Source organism: Leuresthes tenuis, unplaced genomic scaffold (assembly GCF_036924035.1).
Source record: "Leuresthes tenuis unplaced genomic scaffold, fLeuTen1.0.hap1 SCAF_4, whole genome shotgun sequence".
NCBI lineage: Eukaryota > Metazoa > Chordata > Actinopteri > Atheriniformes > Atherinopsidae > Leuresthes > Leuresthes tenuis.
In genome coordinates this window covers 18,949,272-18,970,775 of record NW_027325358.1, presented here as the reverse complement: position 1 = coordinate 18,970,775, position 21,504 = coordinate 18,949,272, and the positions used below count along the sequence as shown (strand labels likewise).

The window sequence follows — 21,504 nt, the reverse complement described above, 5'->3', positions numbered from 1 at the left end:
ACAAACATACATGCACACACAAAAAGGCCTAAAGAGTGAAAGATCAATAACAGAATGCCACACTGCAGATCAGAGGGAGCATTTTGTGAAGGAAATAGAGGAAAAACATAAACGAGAACGAAGTTCCTATTGAGCAAGAGGGTATATGTGAGTGAGGCAGCGTGGGACCTCAGCAGCACTCACCCTGTCGATTGAGTTGTCAGCGGCAGGAGAAGCAGCAGCAGGTCCTCGAATGAGAAAAAGTTACTCCCCGTCTCAAGTGGCGAGCCAAAGAAGATAAAAATCCTTGCCGTTTCTTCACACGCACAGATACAGAGTCCAAAACCTCTCTGAAGCTCTTCTTCTTTGGCATGAACAGTGCACAGAGCCAGAGGAGCTGGTGGGTGTGTGTGCAGCATGAAGCCCAGTGCATGTGTGAACAAGCAGGGGAGCGTGCAGGAGTGTGTACACTCCCTGAGAGGGAGGCGACTACGAGGAGAAGGAGAGAGAGAGAGGAGCAGTAGGTAAGCTCACTCCCTCTCGTCACTCCTCCACAGTGTTTGCTCAATCAGGATTTCTCACAATCTTTGCAGAGAAGGAGGAAAAGAAAACTGCAGACATTCGTGTTTACCCTTGTTGCTCAATAAAAAAAAAAAAAAACTAAACACCCACTTTGCCAGATGTGCAATATCAGTGTGCAAATATGTGCTAATCTCCTCTTTATTTAGAAAAGTGCATTCCTATGAAGTCTGATACCAGTATTTCCAAGACAAAGCTTTAAAAAATTAATTGTAAAATACAATTAACCAAAGTAGTCCAAGATACAAAAGCACAATACCTCTGCTCTGAAGTGACAAGCTGCTGCATTAACGATGCATAAAGGAGAGCGAAGGTCAGAACAGAAATCAAAAGTGCAGGAGAAATGGTCATCCCCGTGGATTAAAGGTGGAAAAGATTTCCCAGCTCATTAAGCATTACAATTTAAAGAAAACTAGCATTTATCATTCAAATTAGATTAACTTGTCAGGCTGAGTTTAGTCTGAATTTTGTAAATCAAAAATCATCGCTTGGGTTGAGGCACAACTAAAAGTCGTTTTAGTTTAAGGTCGTTTTGCAAATTAATTTTCATTCGATCAAACCGAGGATCATTCCAAGAGACGTTTTTTTTTTTTTTTTTTTTTTTTTTTAAAAAAGGGATCAAAGTAAAACTAAGATTTTCCAACTTTTAGTCCCCCACATGAGTCAGCCTCCAAAGAAATCCATCAAAATTCCCATAATGCAACCCAAAAATATCTTAAAATGTTTAAAAAGGTGTAAACTGGTGGCATTTAAAGGCACGTTGCCGACATGAACACAATTTTACTGCAAGTCGTTTATCTTTGTCCACGCTCTGTGGAGCTGATGAATATAAAAATGTCACTAAATACCCACAGGAAAGCCACTAGAAGAAAAAAAAAAAAAAAGTTGATAACATTTTGTCAACCCAAAGCATGCTTTGCTTCATTTTATGTAATTCATCCTTGTCTTGAAGTATTTTGTGTGTCCATATAAAAAAAGAAGTACAGCTGTTCTTTTGGTGTCATCGCACCTGCAGACACAGCAGTTAAGTAAATTCATAAATTTTCTGTACATTTACAGAAAGTTTCTCAAACAGATCTGATGCCTACAACTATCCACTTTCACGTAAAAAGTATGAAGATTAAGATCAGATTCATTGTCATGTACAGGGAAATACACAAAATTTCTCCTCCACTTTTAACCCATCCAGGTTGGCATCTGTTGAACACACACACACACACAGGGTCACACACTCATAGAGACAGGTGCCATACACTGGAGCCAATCAAAGCGCCCGGGGAGTATGGTACAGTGCCTTGCTCAATCTTTGATTGGCGAGAGTGGGAATCGAACTGCCAACCTTCCGGTTATTGGAGGACCGTGAATTTTGATTGGCTGAAGCTGCTACCAACCTGTTCACATGGCCTCAGCTGAAAAGCAGTGGCAGTTACTCCAAGGCAAACTGGACCGTTACATAATGACACATTAGCTGTAGAGGCGAGGGCTGATAGGTCGATATGAGGACGGAGTGAAAAAGTTGGATACTGACAGCCGGCCTTCACACGGTCAAGCAGGAGTGTAAAGAGCAGCTGATCAATAGTTGTTACCACACAAACGTGACCTCCTGCCCTCCCATTCTAAAGAGAACTACTTAGTTTACAATAAAAAAAATAAATATGGTAGGGTATAAGAACCCACCTTTCTGGTTAGATTTGATCCCATACTATCAGGTTCAGATTCAAGTAGATGATGTAATTCTGACCTTGTTGGCTTAATTACACCCCCCCCCATTTCATTCCTCCACTGCTACTCCTATCCTTTATTTGCTCTCATGTAAATTTTCTGTTCAAACAGTTTGATTTATGATTTTACTTGAACTGTCCTGTGTACGAAAGGTGTGTACAAAAAGAGTCAACGTTTGTGCATAAAGGTCATGATAATGTAATGCAAAAGAATTGTTCAAGTGAACGAAATTGAAAAGGCAACAACTAAAGTATGGTAACACTGGTTACACATGAATCTCTCCATAAGCGGCTGTTCATGCAATGGCAGCATAATTTCTTAAAATGCTGACATATTTAGAAACACTGCGAGCTTGAAACAGGAAGAAGGAGGCGGCAGCGAGGGAGAATGTTTAAGATACATCGTAGCACAAAGAGCAGCATGAAACCACAGCTATTCCAACAGGTCCACAAACAGAGGGTCAAACTGGTCATTGATTCATACCGCTCAATATGGCTCATCACGGCGTCCTGTAAAACACTGCCAGGAGGGAGATACGCGTCATGTGAGCGCTTCCATATCAGAGCAGAAGTCATGCTAAAGTCTCTCATTTAAGAGGCCACAAAGTCCTCATAAGAAGAAGTGGAGGCGGAGAGGTATAGATGGAGCACTGGACCTTTGTGTGACGTGAGATTAAGACCAGCATATGAAAATTGCTTAAACACTTTTGCCAGTTCATGGTTAGCTTTAGGCAATAACGTTACTTGGTCAGCATTAGAAAATGATCATGGTCAGGTCTAAAAAGCATAATTTTTCCAAGGTGATGATCGCCGTCATCAATGCTACTCTACTGGTGGCCTTGGTTTCATGTAAACACAAAACGTTACGGCCAAACTTTGTCACTTCCTGGCTGGTTTTACAAAAAAAACTTCATTCGGAAAAGTATCATTGTAGACCTGAAAAGGGAAAGCATTCTCTTTAAAATGAAGCCATCATGAATGCCATTTTTACACCTCACCTGCAGTTGCTCTCACAATCACAAGATGTCTCACATTCTTTGAACATAATTGCTGACTGTATTTATAGAATATAACAGAATTTGAAGAGTCAGGCACAAATCAGAAATCTCAATATGCATAAAAGTCTCTTTCAGACTGCGGTTTCTATTACTGGTAAACTATTGTGGTTGTATTGATTTATACTTAATTTTACCTCGATGTTTGTGCGTTTATGATGGCCAACTCACATATACTGCATTCGTTGGGACCATCAGTTGTAAAAGTCCTCTGAAATTAACACCATTCATACATAGATGCAACATACACATCACCTGTAGAGGCAATTTAGGGACAAATGTCACTGGATACCCCACGCCTTTAGGGCCCTTAAATACAATCGACAATGCAGCTGTTCTTTTTCTGCTGTGATCTTAATCTAAACCAGATACTAACCTCCTTTATTGTCTTCATGTTAATTTTTTTAATATCCTGCAAATCCAGAAGTTCTGCATGGATTGAGTTCACTGCTGTGTCCCTTGTAGTTAAATTCTTCAGACACAGGCCTAGTACATGGGCAAGCAGGCCAACAATGACAATGACAACAGAGGTTGCTCGCAAACATGAGTGCAAGATTAAAAAGCACTTATATTCTCTTCCCAAGGAGCAGATCATTGTTGCAGCTTGTTCAGAAAAAGCAGATTAATAACAATTTCAAGTAAACACACTGTCGGTTGTAGCAGCATCAGATTTACTGGAAGATCAAATCTGTTTTGTGCAAATCTTTTATCTGCAAAGTAACAATACATAAATAAAAAGAGTGAACTAAAAAATATCTCCCTTTGGATTATAGTTTAGTAAAAAGGCAGAGTGTAACATGAAAAATGGAAAATGACCACACTCAGGCAGGGTAAAGTATGAACAAACAATACTACTGATAAAGTTGCAACAAGGCACAAACAATTCCCCAAAATATGCCGCAAAGTCCAACGGTCACCCAGTGTCTCCGAGATAAGAGACAAAGCACACAAGCCGTTAGCTCATCAGAGCTTTGAGTTTGACTCCAGAAAATTGTTCAAATCTATTTTCATCAGCAAGAACAATGCCATACACCAAACCCTGATATTAGCAGAGAAAAAAAAAAAGGACTTTTGCAGTCACCTCCTGCAAATTTTCTGATTTTACACTCCAGCACAACTCTGTCAAAGGTGTGCTAAATGTATTAGCCAGCCAGACAGAGGCGTGGTTGACCATTGTCAACAGATATATGCTCTCTTATCAAAGCAGACAGACAACTCAGATTTATGACATGCATTTCCTTTCATTCAGCTTGTGGCGTTGGATTAAAATTTGGTGTTTCGTGCATGTTCACATGTGTTCACATGGCACTTATCAATAAGGACAGGGCATGAGCCCTAAAAGCTTGTGACTCTTTCTCTCTAATCACAGATCTGTTGCAGACTAATAGCTAGCTGTTGTGAGAAAATAGGCCAAAGCCTTTGACACATGAGAGGCGCAATGGCCTCCTATCCTTCACTGTCACTGCTGATTAGCTGCCTGACCGTGTTTTGACTGAAAAACACCTGGTGTTTTACACAAAGTGCCAAGTACAATCCTGAGTTCCAGATTGGTGCCTTCACCTCTGGAGCCAGAATTCAAGCTTTTTAATTATTCTATTATTTTAATTATTCTTACACACACACACCTTTGTTTATAATTGATAAAGTCAAGTGTGCATTAACTGAGCAAATAGCGCTGTCCCATCTAAACAGATGCTTAGCTGAACAGGTGCAGACAGTAAATGAAAAAAAGTCATCAGGAGCTATTGAAGTCTTGTGTACATAGAAACCTCCATTAAAGATTAATTTACACAAGTCCCTCAGAAAGCAAACAACTCCTTCCCACTGCAACATCGCTTACTTGCCATGATATCTTCGGTGAGTAATAGGCAGCACTGAGTAAGGGAAAAAGCCAAGACGAGCCTTTTCAGTTTATCGTACATTTGCATGAGCCTCGTGTTGAGGTTTTGTTGCTTTACGGTGCAAATGAGGAGCCACGCCTGCCTGGACACAAACAATGTACAGCCTATGTGCAGATTGGTCAGTGAAAACATTTAAACATTTTCTTATTTATTTTCGTTGCAGCATTATTGCAACGGGAACATCACTGTCATGGTAAGACTGTGTGGTAAACGATTATCTAATTCTAGTTCCCAAACGGAGCCGTAAGACCTGCCCAGGCATACTGAATGCATTGTTAGCGGGAGTTTCCTTTATTAGGACATTAATGAATCAAATGATTAGCCCTGACTCAGTTAAGCTTTGTTGTTCTTGCTCTGTTGTGTGCTGTGCCTGTATCAAGTGCAGCATCGATAGAAGACAAAAGGGTTGTATGATTATGGCAGACATCTTAAAGAAGATTATTTTGATAATGAAATCAGAGGTGGGCGGACAAGGGGTTGCATTACAAAAGGTTTCCTTAATGGATGACTGCGTTGCTGTGGCAGAAGTCGAGGAGCTTTTAACTCTTTCCTTGAGTCTTGTCCTTTCTTTGCTCGGTTGTACACCACGTTATGGGTGAACTTTAACTGGTTGAATATATTTTCTAGGTTATATTTTAGTGCAGCTGCTACCAAGTAAGAAGTCTTGCACAGTAAAAGCAGAAATCACCTCACATCCTCCAGCAGTACTCAGCTAAACCAGATGCCTCTCAGGTGAAGGACAAAGTAGCAATGAGTAAAGGACGGCTGGATCCTTTAATTGAGCAAATGTGTAAGTAAGTCAAGAAGGGCGCTGTCGCTCTTTCCTCTAAACACAAGCAGCAGACATACTGTGCCGAGCTTGAGGGCAAATGACTATCATGGTTATCAGTTTGATCTATGGATTTGTCATCACAGGAGTTCATAAACAAAAATTAAACGGAATAAAGTTTCATGGCCCAGTTCTAGTGGACAATGCATCACATTTTCCACAAAGAAGCTTAAAATTCTAAGACGTGGATGCTTTGCAAACACCAAGGATTAGCCACCAATTGAGGATATGGCCAAATGTGAAATATGGTCACAAGTTCTCCCTCCATTCTTCAGTTGTGGCTTTAATAAAGCCAGACAAATGTTTTGAAGAACAATAAAACATTACACAATCAAGTTCAACTTAAAGTTATCACTTCTTCATTTTATTTTTATCATTTAAAACCTAGTGTTGCAACTCTGCTTTCCGTCTTCTGTACAACAGAAGAACAACAGCTGAGAGCATAAAGGTAAATGGACAGCCATGATAAGAAACTGAGGGATTGCTTCATCACTGTAGTAATTAATTAACTTAAAAACAAAAAGGTATTAGCCAAACAAACTGAATGAAAATTAGGCCTAAACCTAACCTCCAAAAATCCAAATAAGTTCACCTATCATCATGTTGACAAACCAAATATGGACCTTTTTCAGATATCAGGTTCACAAGAATGGGACAGACATTCAGACAACTTGAAAGTATTGGCTGTTCACAGCCAAGCATACTCTGAGTATTATCTCAGGTTTAGGGTGAGTACACCGGGAGAGCCGAGTACTGCCTGGTTGTTTGAGTGATGTAAACAAAAGAGAAAATAGGGATACCATTTTATTAAAATGTTTTCAGTGATTTTTTGTTTTGCAAGCAAGATTATGCAAAGCTACCAGGCCGATTTTCATGAGGTGCACTTCCTTTCCCAGGTCAAATTTACAAGAATCAGAATGGGCTCGTGACTCAACAGACTGAGGTGTGACTAAACTGATAAAAATCACTCCATTATAAATCTTTGTCTGCACTAGTTTAAAGCTGATAAACGGGCAGATGTCCAACCAGTCAATCATGGTGCAGTTCAATCATTCCTGGTTATGTTCACAGTGAATATTTATGTTTCGGGAGGTGCTCACACGGTGAGATTAGAGGTGAATTTCTGTTTATTTGTAATCTGCTGACTGACATGTCGTCTTTGTTTTGCTTGAATGAACAAACAGGAGGGCATCAGGTATCTGATAAGATGCTCAACAGTCATTTTGAAACTTGGTTGCTGCCCTTTGCTGCTCAACATAATGAGTCAAATTTCATCATAGGAATGGCTGAAGTACATTGTGTGATGGTGATCTCATTTCCAGACGGTTTAAATGTGGCATGACTCACATCTTTACATGCCCGTGCAGTACACTACATTCTTTCACATTTGATTCAACTTTTTGAAACAATTCCAATTCAGTGATATCACAGTTTCACCTATTTGCTTACATCAACTTTGGCAGCCAAACAAAACCCGATAAAACTGGATGAACCTCAGAGAAGCACTCGCAATATTTAAAAGATCAAGAATAGATCAAATCTGCCATAAACCCGAGTCCGTTTCCACATGTATAGTCAAACTATAATGATAATAGCATAAAGAATGGAATCTTTTACAAACACAAAAGTCTGGCATTAAAGAGTACAAAAATAAGTATCTGTAGAATCTGACGAGCTGGAAACCAACCCAATTCCTTTATTGACCATCAGCAAGAGGATCCAGCCTCAAGACATTCGTGTAACACTCAACACATAAAGATCACATCACAGAGAGAACAGTCGCAGGCACACGGCAGCATTTACAATATTTTCCTTTTGCTGATCTGCCCGTTAAATTTGCCAAAAGGTGGAGCTTCCCCCCTTTTTTATATTTTTAACTTTTGGTAATTGGTCTGGTTATATTGATTCGAAACAATTTCCTACACAAGGAACTGATTTGTATCGGTTATGGCTGAGGACATTTTCTGGAAAGGACAGCGTAACTTGATACCATCTGAACGGTGAGCCGTCATAAGCTGTGAGCTGTGTTCCAATCCTTGTTCTTTCAGCCACTGTTGGCTATACAAAACAGTTGAAGTGAGATTTCTGACACTTTCTAACCATCATCATTTAACACCATCTCAGTCAGGTTGTGCAAAACCTCATATGGACGGATGTCTCCATTAATTTACCTACTTCAACAAAAATCAGTCACACTCACGTGACCCACTTACTCATTGGAGGAAAAAATAGGGGGGGGGTGTCTGTTAATTTTTTTAAAATTATTTTTGTCTACACAGAATTTAAAGAGACACCATCCCTCAAATTTCTCACATTACTCCTACTATGTGGTCATTTATCAAGCAGTTTTTAAATGAGAAATTAAGTGATTATTTTACTATTTCTGTTGACTTTTTCAAGGAGAGAAGCAAAACCTTTCATCAACTGATGGGAATGGTTACAGAATACTGTATCTGCTTTAAGAAGCTGCAGAGCAAACTAAACCTACCACATCTCAAGCAAAGTAATATAATCACAGATTATGCCACTTTGCACCACGGAGAGAAGTGGTCTCTCGGGTCATAAGCCTCAACAGGGTTTCCTTTATGTTGTGTTAATGTGACGATGAAAAGCTACCCCACACACAGCCTGTGGTCCCTACAGCACAACCTCATGATAAAAACATTCAGCATCAAAGAGAATGAGGGGAGAGAAATGCGCAACTGCATGAAATGAGGTTTGATGTTCTAAATTTAGCACTAGAGGCTCTTTCTATTGCGGAATTTAATATTTGTTAAATATACACAATAAATATTAAACAAGGAAATGGCTGACGGATGATTAATTATTCAACAAAGTCAATGAGCTTGTCCCTCAGAGCAGACCAAACAAGTCAGACGTCCTCATCTTTTCAATGATTACAATGTCAATGAGCCTCAGCAGCCACACATCCACTCCATCCATAGTAACTGTAGTCAAGGTGAGATTCACTTTCTTTGACTCAAGGGGATTAGCTTGCCTTTATGGGCTGAGCGTCTCTCTATAAACAATGCACAGGCGGTGTACTGCTGCAGTGCACACCCTGTTATCAGATCACGCCCATTAGCTAACTGCATTAACGTGCTGTGATAGTCCAGCGCAGCTCGCCATCACACTGAGCCCAGTGTTTCTGCAGAAGACCGTTCTGTTAGAAGTGTATAAAAATATCAGCCAAAAATACAATTCTCACCCACTCACTGACCTCAATTAAACGCTGCGAGCATTGCTGAAAGGCAACAAAGCTACTGCACAGCCAACGCTGGCAGCTCTGTGAAGCTGCAGTTTGGTGCAGCAGGGAACTGAACTGAATGCTAACATGCTAATTAAGGTTTAAGCTAACCCAATCCAATGTACTCAACATGTCAGTAATGGCTTAAAGCTAGTCATGAACTTAAGTATTGAACACACTTAGCTTTAAACTGATGGGACTTGATAGAAAGAGACTCTACAAAAGTGAAATTCCAGCAGTTGACATATTTTATAGAACCAAAATGGTTGTTCCACTGTGGAACATAAATATCTGTACTAAATTTCACCCAAAATCCATCAAATAGATGCTGAATGGTGGACCAGAACATCCCTACAACCCTACTGCAAATACACATATCTGTATGTATTTATTTTGAACACACATAAACACACACATTGAGCTGCTTGGAGCTTCAGGACCTTTTTGCACAAACCATAGCTTGAAGTACTTATTCTAATCAACTTGTGAATCTTGTTGAGCCAGAAAAATATGCAGATGCCACTTAGACTATCAGACAGCAACTCTGCACTGGATCTGACAACATTTTTCATGGATGTACTACCATTAGAGCTACTCTCGAGTTGGTAATCAATAAGGTGAACATACACACACGTCAGTGGAGGAGGCCACCCACTCCATTCATTAAAAATTAATCAGACCCTGCTGACCCATCTGTCTCATGATTAAGACCAGCTGATTGCAGAAACAACAACACTGCACTAGCTGCGTTTCTGTTTGTCAAGCAAATCAGAGACAAACATTAGAAATGTAGCAATAAAAAAAAATTGAAAACTTGTTTCCATTAACTGGTTTGGAGCCAATAGAGTCGGAGTGTCTGGTGTCTTTTGAAGATGGTGCTGGGTTACTCATTACTGTAATAAGCAGAGTAAGAAGATGCAGAGGTTGCAAGCAGGAAAACAAACGACAGGAACCTGTTTTTGCTTTGGACCATCTTGGTGATATTCAGACCGATCTAATTTCCAAAACAGGTTTAAGGACCCCCAAAAAGGATCATAAACTTGATCTGAGTTATAAATATAATTTTTCAATTCAATTCAGTTTTATTTATATAGCGCCAAATTACAACAAATGTCACCTCAAGGCACTTAAATAGTATAGTCCAATTCAAGCTGCCCAATTCATTGTAATATAAGTCAAGGGAGATAATTGTATGAAGCAGAGTTTATTCTTTTTCACACCAAGTCCACATCTTATGTCTGATTGTGTTACACAATCAAAGTAAATACATTGTGACATTAAGTAAATCAGATTTACTGTTCTCGAAATGTTGTTCATCAGAAATGATCGAGAACATTTCAGCAATAATTCAAGTTTCCTATACAGATTTCATTTTCCTATCAAATGCTTTTTGAGAAATGGCATCTGACAAATCAATTCGCCTTATTTCCATGCACTATAACCATGCACTTTATGACAAACAAAAATAAATAATGACAAAAGGGTAAAGAAGCAAGTGTTTCTTTTTTCATGTGCGGTTTCAGTATTGCCAGCAGGGTATTAAACTGTACCACTGATTTGGTGTGCAGACATTTAAACCCTAAAATATTTCAATTTAATCACTTAGAGCTATTAAGTTATTTTCCAAAACTTTTCTTGGTGCAGATGGCTCATACAGATACTACAGCAACTGTAATTTGAAAGCTTGCAAGTTAACTTTTCTTGGCGCGTGTGTGTAGCATACATTCATGTTTCTCACATTAAATGTAATCTTTTACATACGCACTGGAACTGAACTATGCCAGAGGATCAATAGAGGAGCTGTGAGGATGGACCCAGGGATGAACTAAATCTTATTTCATGCAAATGATTTTCTCCACTGTTTTTCCTCTGTCCATCCAACCACTGTGAACATGCACACACATGTGATGCGTTAGGATGATTATATTCTATTGTTTCCTTACCGTCTTTAAATTACCAATAAGGTTCGCCCGTTCTTCCACAATCTGATACAGCTCATCGGTTCTTTCTTGTTCTAAAACAATCAATCAGCCGACAACAACCTTACTGGCACAATCTTTCATCATGCTTTAAATAATCACTAATGCAGAAACAGTCCCAAACAAACAAACCCTCTTTCTCTGCGAGTAGAATCTGCTTAATACTCAAAAATACTTTTATAGACACTACTCAATCCAAGAAAAACAACCTGTTTCCAAGGATTTATGTTGTAAACTAATGACAGTTTTGAGAAACTAATGAGACCAAAGCAAAGAAGGTGGATGCACAAAAAAAATTCTGTTGGAATTTTCAATGTAGTAAAAGTACAAGAACCAGAATATTGTTACATCATAAAAATGTTGTTACTTTACATGGAAACAAGTGACAAAGTAACACAGTTGTGATTGGCTGATAAAGACAGCTCCAAAGAGATGCCATAGAACATGAGAAGATCCTGGTTTACCCAGTGGCCCTGAGTGCTGAGAGGTTTAGTCTTTCCTGTGGTCTTTAGTGTGTTGCTTCCCCGCAGGCTGGAGAGTACAGCAGAACTGTGCACATATCTGAAGACTCTTTATCCAGTATAAATTAATCCCCCCCACATTTGACGCACGTGGGAGCAGCCACAGATAATCCTCCAGCAGAAGGACAGCTGTCACGTCAGAAACGTGCAGGGCAACCTGCCACGCCTGTTCTGAGTGACAGTGATGTAACAGAAAAGACACGAAGCTCAGACTGAAATTCAAGCGAGTCTTTCAAAGTCATTGCTTTAAAGCTCATTATGCCCATGTGGCTGGGTGAAGGACCCTGTGATGCAGTGGCAAAACACAGCAGGCCACACTTAGCTCAAGGAAGCTCACAATCTTCAGGACAATAACAGAAGTTCTGCGGTCACACGCACACTCCACAGTTATACAAGAGCATTGCAGGATTTCCAAACCACTGTCAGAACAAGTACAGTTACCACCTTATTGAAGGATAAACAAAGTGACAACTTTGGTTTGACTGATGACCAGTCGTTCTCTTTTGGGATCTTATTGAACATTTAATAGTCGACCCACAAAGCAAAGTTTCTGTCCAGATTCCTTTTGTCTTTTTCCAAATTCCCCACATTTCCACAGCCTTTTGCAGTCATTGCTATAGAAGACACTTTAAAGGCTTAACTTGATCATTTACAGTAACTGTACTAATTTTGAAAAGAATTAAAAGATGTAAAAAAAAAAAGAGAGAAGAAACGTCTACAATTCAAAAACTTGAAAAAAAAATATAGCACAGTACAGTTAAAGAACAAAGGTCCAATGTTGTTGCAGTTACTGCTGCCTTCAGTTTAATTTGACAAACCTAAAGTGAGGCTATGGAGTATAGGATCATCTTGTAATCATAAACTAAAAGAGATGTCTATAGCCTTTGTTCAGTTCAATACACTGAGGGGAGCAAAACGCCACAGTTGGAACAGCCGATGTTTCTCAACACATGTTGCTGACTCTTAAACAGTCTTTACTGATTTTACAGTGAGTTCAATGAGAGTTTGCTGACCTCATGACTCTCCTCAGCCTGCGTTGCCTTAACAATTATCTTAAGAATTTACAATTATCATGTAGCTGTTGATTGTGGCCACTATTCCGCAACAGTTACATAGTGCAAATTGAAATACTGAACTGGGTATTTACACAAACACACACACACACACACACACACACACAGGAGGCTTTTGGTTCAAATAATCTCTGTTCGAGAAGGCTGAACTATTTGTTAGGGACAGTGGGATTAAGTGAGAGCACACAAATCACTCTGAAATCACCTTGGTCCTGGGAATAAACCAGAGGGGGAGTGGTGGTGGTAGAGTCAGATGCCCCTCAGGTGGGGGCATAGAGGCATAGTTATTTATTGGCAACATCAGGTTCTCCATCACCACCTTAAGGCACAAAGTTGCCCCTTTGATAGCAAAGCAACAGATGAGTAATGCAAGATGAGCTCATTCAGCTTCAGGCCTTTCTTAATTAAATCAGTGATGTAATCCACAACAAGGGAAGTCGAGACGCATGCATGGTGCACACACACTACAGAGGGTATAAAAGTACACAAAAGCCTTTGTTTTTCGTCTGGTTTTTACACGAATTAAAAACCCACTGACACCGGCTAACATCTGGCTGTTCAGTGTGTGATGCTGCACTTTTTATTCAACACTCAGTCCCACGTGACATGGCTTCGTGTCACGCGACAAATTTACCAAACATAAATCTCTGGCGTATTACAGTAGTAAATCGAAAATGTTACCATGCATTCATGTCTTCAATTGCTTTTTAGTTATAAAAAGGTTACAAAAGGCCTAAAATTTCTCAGGCTAAAAGTGGCCCAAACTGAGCTGGGTAAATTCATAACTGGGTGAGAAACATGAAACCAAGTCCATTGCTCGCTGGGTTTGTGGCAGTTACAGGACTGGTCCTGAATCTATTGTACCGAGGACAAACATAGTACTACTAGCAATGGAAAATGATTAAATCTACTGGATTTCATGGGTGTACTCCTGTATGAAAAGTTGGTTTAATTATGCTATATTTGGTCTAAATATGGAAAAACATATACTGCTGAATATTCAGTTAATAGAACATCTGATTGATAACACTTTTTAAAAAAAACAAAAACATTTGAGTGTCCCACTGTCTTTTGTTTTCTTTAGTCACACAGTTTGAATATCCTAAGGCTGTAAAGTAAAACCAATAACTAAATAATAGTAAAGTGATAAGAAAATAAAATAAGTCAACTACTGCCAGATATGAGTTGAGCAGCTACCATGGCAACAAATAACATACAGATGGCCTGATAACCAAAACCCTGCTTATCAGTGGGGCTGTAACTCATTCATCTGCACAACTTTTTAATAATGCTCGAGGATATTGAAATCTTGAGGTAAATAGACGATTCAGCAAAAGCAGAGGAAGTTCCTCATTCATATACACGTTCCACATTCTGTTCAGAAACTGAACTTGATAGTCATCGGAAGATGAAATATGGCAAGCGGTCGAGGAAAAGTCAGCTTTGACTCGAACTGAGCACTTGAAAGATGTCTTCGTTCATGCTGTTTTTTTTTTATTTTTATTTTACAGATATCAGCATCTGTTCCTGAAGATAATGTGAAATTACCTTATGTTCCCCATCACCTCTTGAACAGATGACCTTAACAGTTGCAGAAGGCAGAGACATTTCTAACCAGAGAAAACACTCGCAGGGCACAGCGAGAGAAAATATCAACAGGCTTATGAGCGACATGGCACGGTGTTTGTCTTAAACACAGCTTATACCACTGGTTTAGTATGCAGTGGCTATTTCGCAACAGCAGCTTGACAGCCACGTATTTTTGTAAAGGGACTTTCTTCCTCATACCTACAATTCAAAGCAGTTATTAAAGCAAGTAGACCCTTGATTTCAGCTCGCAGCAGCAAGTCAATGTTCTGAGAAATTAAGCTGAGAGACACACAACAAGATAACATACAATACCTTCTTGTCACGCAGAAGAAAAACAAGAGTGACGGCTCATGATGAAGTGAGCTTCTATATAACAAAAGACTGAGAATCTTAGGTATGTGGTTACAGTCTGTGTGATAACATGCCAGGAATACAGGTTAGAGTTTTATGGCCCAACATGAAAGTGCACAACAGATTTTACTAGCGACAGTGTAGAATTAAACAGAGGTGAGTACAGCGTCTTTAAATCCCACCAGCTCATTGAAAACTTTCTGAACCTGTCAAGAAGTTCTCTTTTTCACAGCCAGCTACAACAGAAGAGGTTCACGTTTGACCGTTTCCAACAAGTGAGGATGGTGTTGCAATCTCATTCGTCTAATGCTTATTTGGCAGATAGTCAGAGCTGTCTTGTACAGGTTAGAAATATTTAAGTCTGAGAATGAAAACCAGGGGACTAAAGGGTATATTAGAGATCGTGAGCCTTTTTTCTTGTTAAGGGCATGCATGAATATTTGCATTAAACCACAGCAGAGCTGAAGGTCAGTAACTGAACTCGCCATCTATCTCCTGAGCCACGGTAAAAGAGCTGAGGGCCAGATCTGCCGCATTTCAGAATGAGTAACTTTTATGACGAAGTTAACTTAGCATGAAAACTAGCTGTAGTGGCGGGAATATTCAAAAAAATCTGGAGTAACCAATGAATTCTAATGCCACTATTATACAGTAAATGAGTTTGCCTGCACGACTGGTAACATATAGCAAACTATTGTCTGAATATTTAAAGTCAAACCTATTCCTGGCTAATCGTGACCTTTTATAATCGAGAACCATTTCTAAAATATAGTTTTACCCAACGCAAAAATGCACTCTTATTCAACTAAATGAAACTGCTGTAAAATCTCATGGTTTACCCAACTTGTACTGTTTTCTTTTTAAATCTACCACCTATTAAAAAAAGATCTAGACAAGAAAATAACTAAAATAATAAACCACATGAATCTCTTGTCTAAATTTCAGTGAAGTTTTATCATCATCCGAGCGCAAGCTTCTTATTACTGCAGGAGGAGCAATTTTTCGTTTTTTCCCCCCCAACAATGACTTGAGGCATCTGACATTAACAAATAAACAGTCGCACACTCACACAAAAACATTCAAGGGCATTTTGACATCGACTTAGTCTGTTACATGGTAAAGTTTGCCCTGCTGCCAAATGCGTGTGAAGGTCTTTCATTCATTTGTTCCTTCGTTTAGCCCTTTTAACGTTTGCAAGGTGGACGTATGATCACTGCAAGACTTTCAGAGAACTTTAAGGAAAAAGCTGTAAAGTCCCTGCTTGCTGTGTTTAAAAAAAAAAACTGAATTCTAATCCGTGTTCTATCCTTTTCCATGTTTCCAAGTTTTCATGCAAAGCTAAGTTACCCAACTTCTTAGCTTTATAGCTCCAATCTTAAGGGTTAAATATTAGCTTTTGACCTTGACAACACACATGTACAGATACAAAAGAAATGGAAAAACAACTGAATTACTTGATTCATTGAGCTGTCAACACACACACACACATATATATATATATATATGTATATGTGTGTGTGTACAGAATTATTCACATTATTTAGCTCTCTGTATTCAACTGAAGTCCTGAACCTAAACTGATGCTAAAGAACAGCTGAGAAATATGACATCATCAAAAACTTACTTGGACAGCTGAAATGTCCAAAAGCAACAATGAACTGTTGTCCTGTCCAGTCACAGTCCACACCCCGGCCCCTGCAGGAGTGATGTGCACCGCCACACCAGAGGAGCCAACTGGAACAGAGTCCTAAATTCATCCCACCGCTCCACGTGGTCAGCATTAGACTCGGGTCATTAAACACCAAGCTCTCAAACTGCTTTTTCTTTTGTTTTAAGTTTGTTTACATTCAGTCGGGAGTAAAACAATGGAACCGAGCCATCTGGTGAACCGGCGGCTACCAGGGTACAGCTGAGCTAAAACATAACAAAACTAACAGATTTCACTTACTGTATGGCCAACGATGGCTTTACAGACATGGTGGTGGCATAGTTTCATAAGCAGTTTATCAGTCTGTTACTCTTTTTTTTTTTCTATTAACCGCTCAGTACATAAACGAGATACATAAAAACAAGTATTGTCACATTTAAGATGTAACTTAACTTAACTAACCACTAACTTTTCCATAGTCTTGATATCCTCCCTTTTCCTTCAACCGACTGTGAGCCCAGTAATTTGTTGCGACTGCGCTGACTTGTACGCTCAGTTGTTTGGTCGCACACAAGCCCAGAAACTCCTCTTTCTAAAGACATCAAACTGTATTTACCAAGTATAACAAAGCCTTTAATTAAAAGCTTTTGTTGACCTACAGAAAATTAATAAGGAAGTTGTTGTTTTGGTTTTTCCAAAAAATATTTTCCATTCGATTCCATCCCCTGAAATGTCATAATTTGATGTTTTTCTCAATTACATTGGGACTAAAAAGTCAACATCTCTGTGTTTTGGCCTCCCCGTTACATTTCATCACCAACTCTGAGGACAGCTGACACACTTCAGTCATTCAGCACATAAATCTCTGAGAAGAAAAACATCAATAGCTGAGAAATCTGTTCAGTTTCCTGAACTTTGAATGCAAAGATAATCAAAATCTAAATGATCCTCACATTGTCAGCTTCTCCTCTTGATCAGTTGACACAGTCTGTGGCTTGATCAAAGACCAAAACCCATCACTTAGTTTCAGTCAACTAACAGATTTGTTGTTTCAACTCTACACACACACTTATAGGATTTTTCAGTGAATCATATACACTTGTCTTAATCTTCAGTACCTTTTTGTATTTTTAGGGAACTAGGTCTAAAAATATCTCATTTATCACGTGACCTGTGATATGTGAGGAAGCTTTAGGCATCTGCATCCAAACAGCAATAAGAAAAAACGCCATTATTTGTTAACCCATGACTCCATATGTTGGAAGTCAACCTCTGATGAGGCGATTTTTATATCTTTATTCATTTTTTTTATCGTTTTGATGATAATTTTCACTAGGCTTGTGTATCTGAGGAAAGCATTCGCCGCCTGGATAGACACAGCTGTCCACTTCTCTGTCATATCGTGGAACTGCGTGTCTGCGAGTTTCAAAGACCTTCGTCGCGCAGTTCATCTCAGGAGTTGAGCCGCGTGTCTGTGTCCTCTCAGGGGAGGATCTGGAGCTGCACGGCAGGGCTGCAGCTCAGATCCACGACGCAAAGCCTAAAATAATACCGTCTGCCTCTCTGCAGCACAAATGCCTTCAGCGAGCGGTGCGACAAAACGCGCCCGCAACTTGTGAAAGTGTGCAGGGAACTCACCTTTGAGACGGTCATGTGGCGCGGGGTGCGGCGGCAGGTGGTGGTTTTCCCTGGAAGAGGACCCGGTGGTGGAGCAGCTGCTGGGTTCTTTCTTTTTTTTTCCTGTGTAAGGAGCAGTTGCCTGAGCAGGGGACGAATGGTGTTATATCACCGGCTGTAGTTACATGGTGATCACTGGAAATGTCATGATGCCCGGCTCTAACCTTGAGAGAGGGGGGTGGGGGAAAAAAAACCAGAAACTCACAGGAAAGATGATTCCCTCCCCAACAGACTGCAGCAGCTGTGGGGTAAAAAAAAAGAAATAGAAAACAGGAGCCGGTGGAGGAAGAGGAGGGCGGTGGACAAGGAGAGATGCGAGCAGAGACAGGATACACGACAGGAGGAAGAGGAGGGAGGGGCGACGCAATCAGGCTGATTCCACGCATGTGGCATCAGTACATGGGGAATAATGTCAGGTGCAACAAACTCTGTAGAGCTGTTAGAGCAAACTCAGGTCATATCCTACCACTTCTACTGGTGGATTATACTACAGCATACTTGAGTATTATCATCTTGTCTTTTTTTTTTTTTAGCCACATGGGACCATTTCTGATACTGTAAATAAAATTTAAAAAAACAAAATTCTGATGAATTTTTCTAAATAAAAATTTGACACACAAATCCAAAACCTGGACAATATTTAATCGGCATTCTGAGAATTCTGAGCTGCTATTGCAAAATCCAAATTTATCTCAAATGTTGGTCTAGTATCTTTTACGTGAATTAATGATGAGAAAAAATTATGAAAATGACGAGAAATAAGAGAATTCTGACTCAACATTTTGGGTGTCTTGGTTGACTTTTAGAACATATCGCTATAGTTACTCAGCAGCTTTAAACAGAACATGGTGAGCACATCAGGCATCAGGGTCATTCATACGGATTAAACAACGCAGTCGCTCCACCTCAATAAAGTTTGAGCAAATTAAAGCAACACCAAGATAATTACACACCACACCAAATAGTTTACATTGTGGCGCACTTGTAGTTGAAGCTATTTCAGTTTGTAGACACAGTCCATGTTCCAAAACGCAGTCATGTTCCTGCTTATGTTCTGGGGAAACTGCAGTGGTTAGTTACTGTGGGTCTACAGGCAAACCACACTGGAGTTCTTGTGTAATTTCATGCTCTTTGTTAAAGTTGACAGTAGACAGAGGCGACAACGCTGCACAGAAAGACAGAGGAAGAGGCATCGATACAGGCACAAGCGTCAGTTTGGCTCCGGGGCCTTTGAGGGAGTGACTGGGACATGTGGCCTCTCAGTGCGTGATGTCATTTATTGTATATGCATAGATCCTGTAAGCTTTGTGTTGTGCGAGTGCAGATACTGTCGTTTCAACGTTACTTTGCCGATTTGTATCCCTGAAAAGTTCCCCGTTTCTGAGATCTGACTGAAAAGGAGCTAATTAACTGAATGAATTCCCTTTACTCTGTACAGTATGTTTGAACCTTAACAGCAAAACAAGTCAGATTTTATCTATGCTCTATTGTCAGCATCATTAATTCATATTATATTATGCTTACTATCATTAAGAACATATGAGGTGACATGTTGTGTGTATGTGTGTGGGAGTCGTGTACATCTTCATCTCAGGACATTCACTGCCCCCCAGTGATGAAACAGAGATATCACAAAAGGATCAATGAAAGGAGAAGCCACTTTCCACACAGTATGCCTTGACACATGACTGACAGTCGTTTGTTTAATTCATCAAATTGAAGGGGGGACTTGATCAAATAAGAAAGGAGGAAGCTCATCTCATGCCTTGATCATTGTGGTGAATTTCATTTACAGGCACCCGACTGATAATTATCACAGATGAAGCTGATCGGTGATGAATGAATGGCAATCAAAAGTGATGTTTACGTTGAGGAAAAACAGACGAGTTTCCTGTGCAGTAGAAAACTTTGATTGCAAAGAAAGTGGACTGCGATGCCATGTTTAACTCACTGAGCATGAGAGACTGTGTCATGTGGACAATGCGTCGTTAAATACGAAACAAAGAGCATTTATAGGTGAAACAGCGCTAATGAGGATCTGATTATCTCAAGCCTTGTGATGGACTTGAGGTGTAAACCCCACCTCTCGCTCAATGGCAGCTGGGATAGGCTCCGCCCCCCCAGTGACCCTCACTTAGATTGAGCAGGTGTAGAAAATGGAAGGATGGAAGATTCTCTTACCCTATTCTCTGATTCGATGAGCAGTGCAGGTTTATGATGTCTGTTCCTCAGCGTTACACTGATGGTTCGGGTCTTTTGTCTGTAACTGATGCCTGGGTCATTACATGTCAGCTCACTCAGTGCTTCCAGTTCACATGGACTTGTTTGTGAAAAAGAAATCCGGGTCGAGTTCATATGAAATCCTAAAGCTCTCCTCCAAATAGGATTTAGTTATGCATTTTCAAGTGTGTCCTTCTGCCCTGAAATTAATTATTTCTGCTCTTTTTTGCAAGCCTCAGAAATTATCCGTTTCTCATCTGATTGGGTGGAAGTTTACGCTGAATATCTGTGACACCAAGCGGATCATTTGTAGCACAACTGTTGTCGTTTCACAGATGCCAAATTAACGAAGAAAAATCCTCAACTCCAGAGCTTGTTATATTGGTCCTTCAGCCTAATTTCTTTTCACCCAATTCGTCCGAACTTTCACCAGTAAGGTTGAATTATGTTTTTATTCAGTGGGCAGGTTTTTGCATGTGCAATGTTGACTCCACGGTTACCTACAGTCAGACCACTTTATTATGTACGCCTGTGAAATCGGATGTAATCCAACACAACTGACCTGAACTGAAGTGTACTTTAAGCCTTTGCCTGTTTTTTTAAATACATTTTTTGTTATTAAAGTTTATAATTCCACTTTGCTGTCGATTACACCCCCACCAAACCTGAATAATCAAGACTTTTTACATGAAGTGACAATAACATCTTTTAAAAAAGCTGCTTGTTAACTAAATCAGACTGCATAATACTCCCTCACCCGTTTACTGGTTAGGTTGTTGGTAGAATGGTTGCAAATATAATACCTGCCTATATAAACCACGATATGTTATTGTAATTCCCCTTTTTTCAACCAAGCAACAGTCACACAGTTTGACATAGAAAAGCAGGCAAAAAAATGAGGTAAGAAGCGCTATCGTTTAACTCAGACGCATGTTTTATCTCTTAAAAAGTAAAAAGAAATGTTTGTTTTAAAGGCTTCATTTTTCTTTTACATTAAAACTGAGGAAAAAAATGCTTTTTTCCTCTTGTGATGGAGCTTTCTAAGTCATCGGGCTTAAGACCTTTTGTGCCAGAAGCTTCCCAATAAGGAGGATGCTCCACCCTGTCCCACAGGCTCCAGCACAAAATGAGAGT

The 21,504-nt window shown here is 39.7% G+C and overlaps 1 protein-coding gene across 2 annotated transcripts in view; it reads right to left on the bottom strand.

Annotated features, from left to right (window-relative positions):
- coro2aa (coronin 2Aa) overlaps positions 1-18,475 on the bottom strand; it is a 41,568-nt gene extending 23,093 nt beyond the window's left edge. Inside the window, exon 1 of one of the 2 annotated variants that reach the window (XM_072384949.1) lies at positions 18,112-18,475. In XM_072384949.1, the coding sequence (XP_072241050.1) occupies positions 18,112-18,126 (15 nt within the window). In that variant the 5' untranslated portion in view covers positions 18,127-18,475. Of the gene's footprint in view, positions 1-183; positions 448-18,111 lie in introns of those variants that run through there. The other variant, XM_072384950.1, reaches the window with a different exon arrangement.
- Between the last annotated feature and the right edge of the window lie 3,029 nt (positions 18,476-21,504).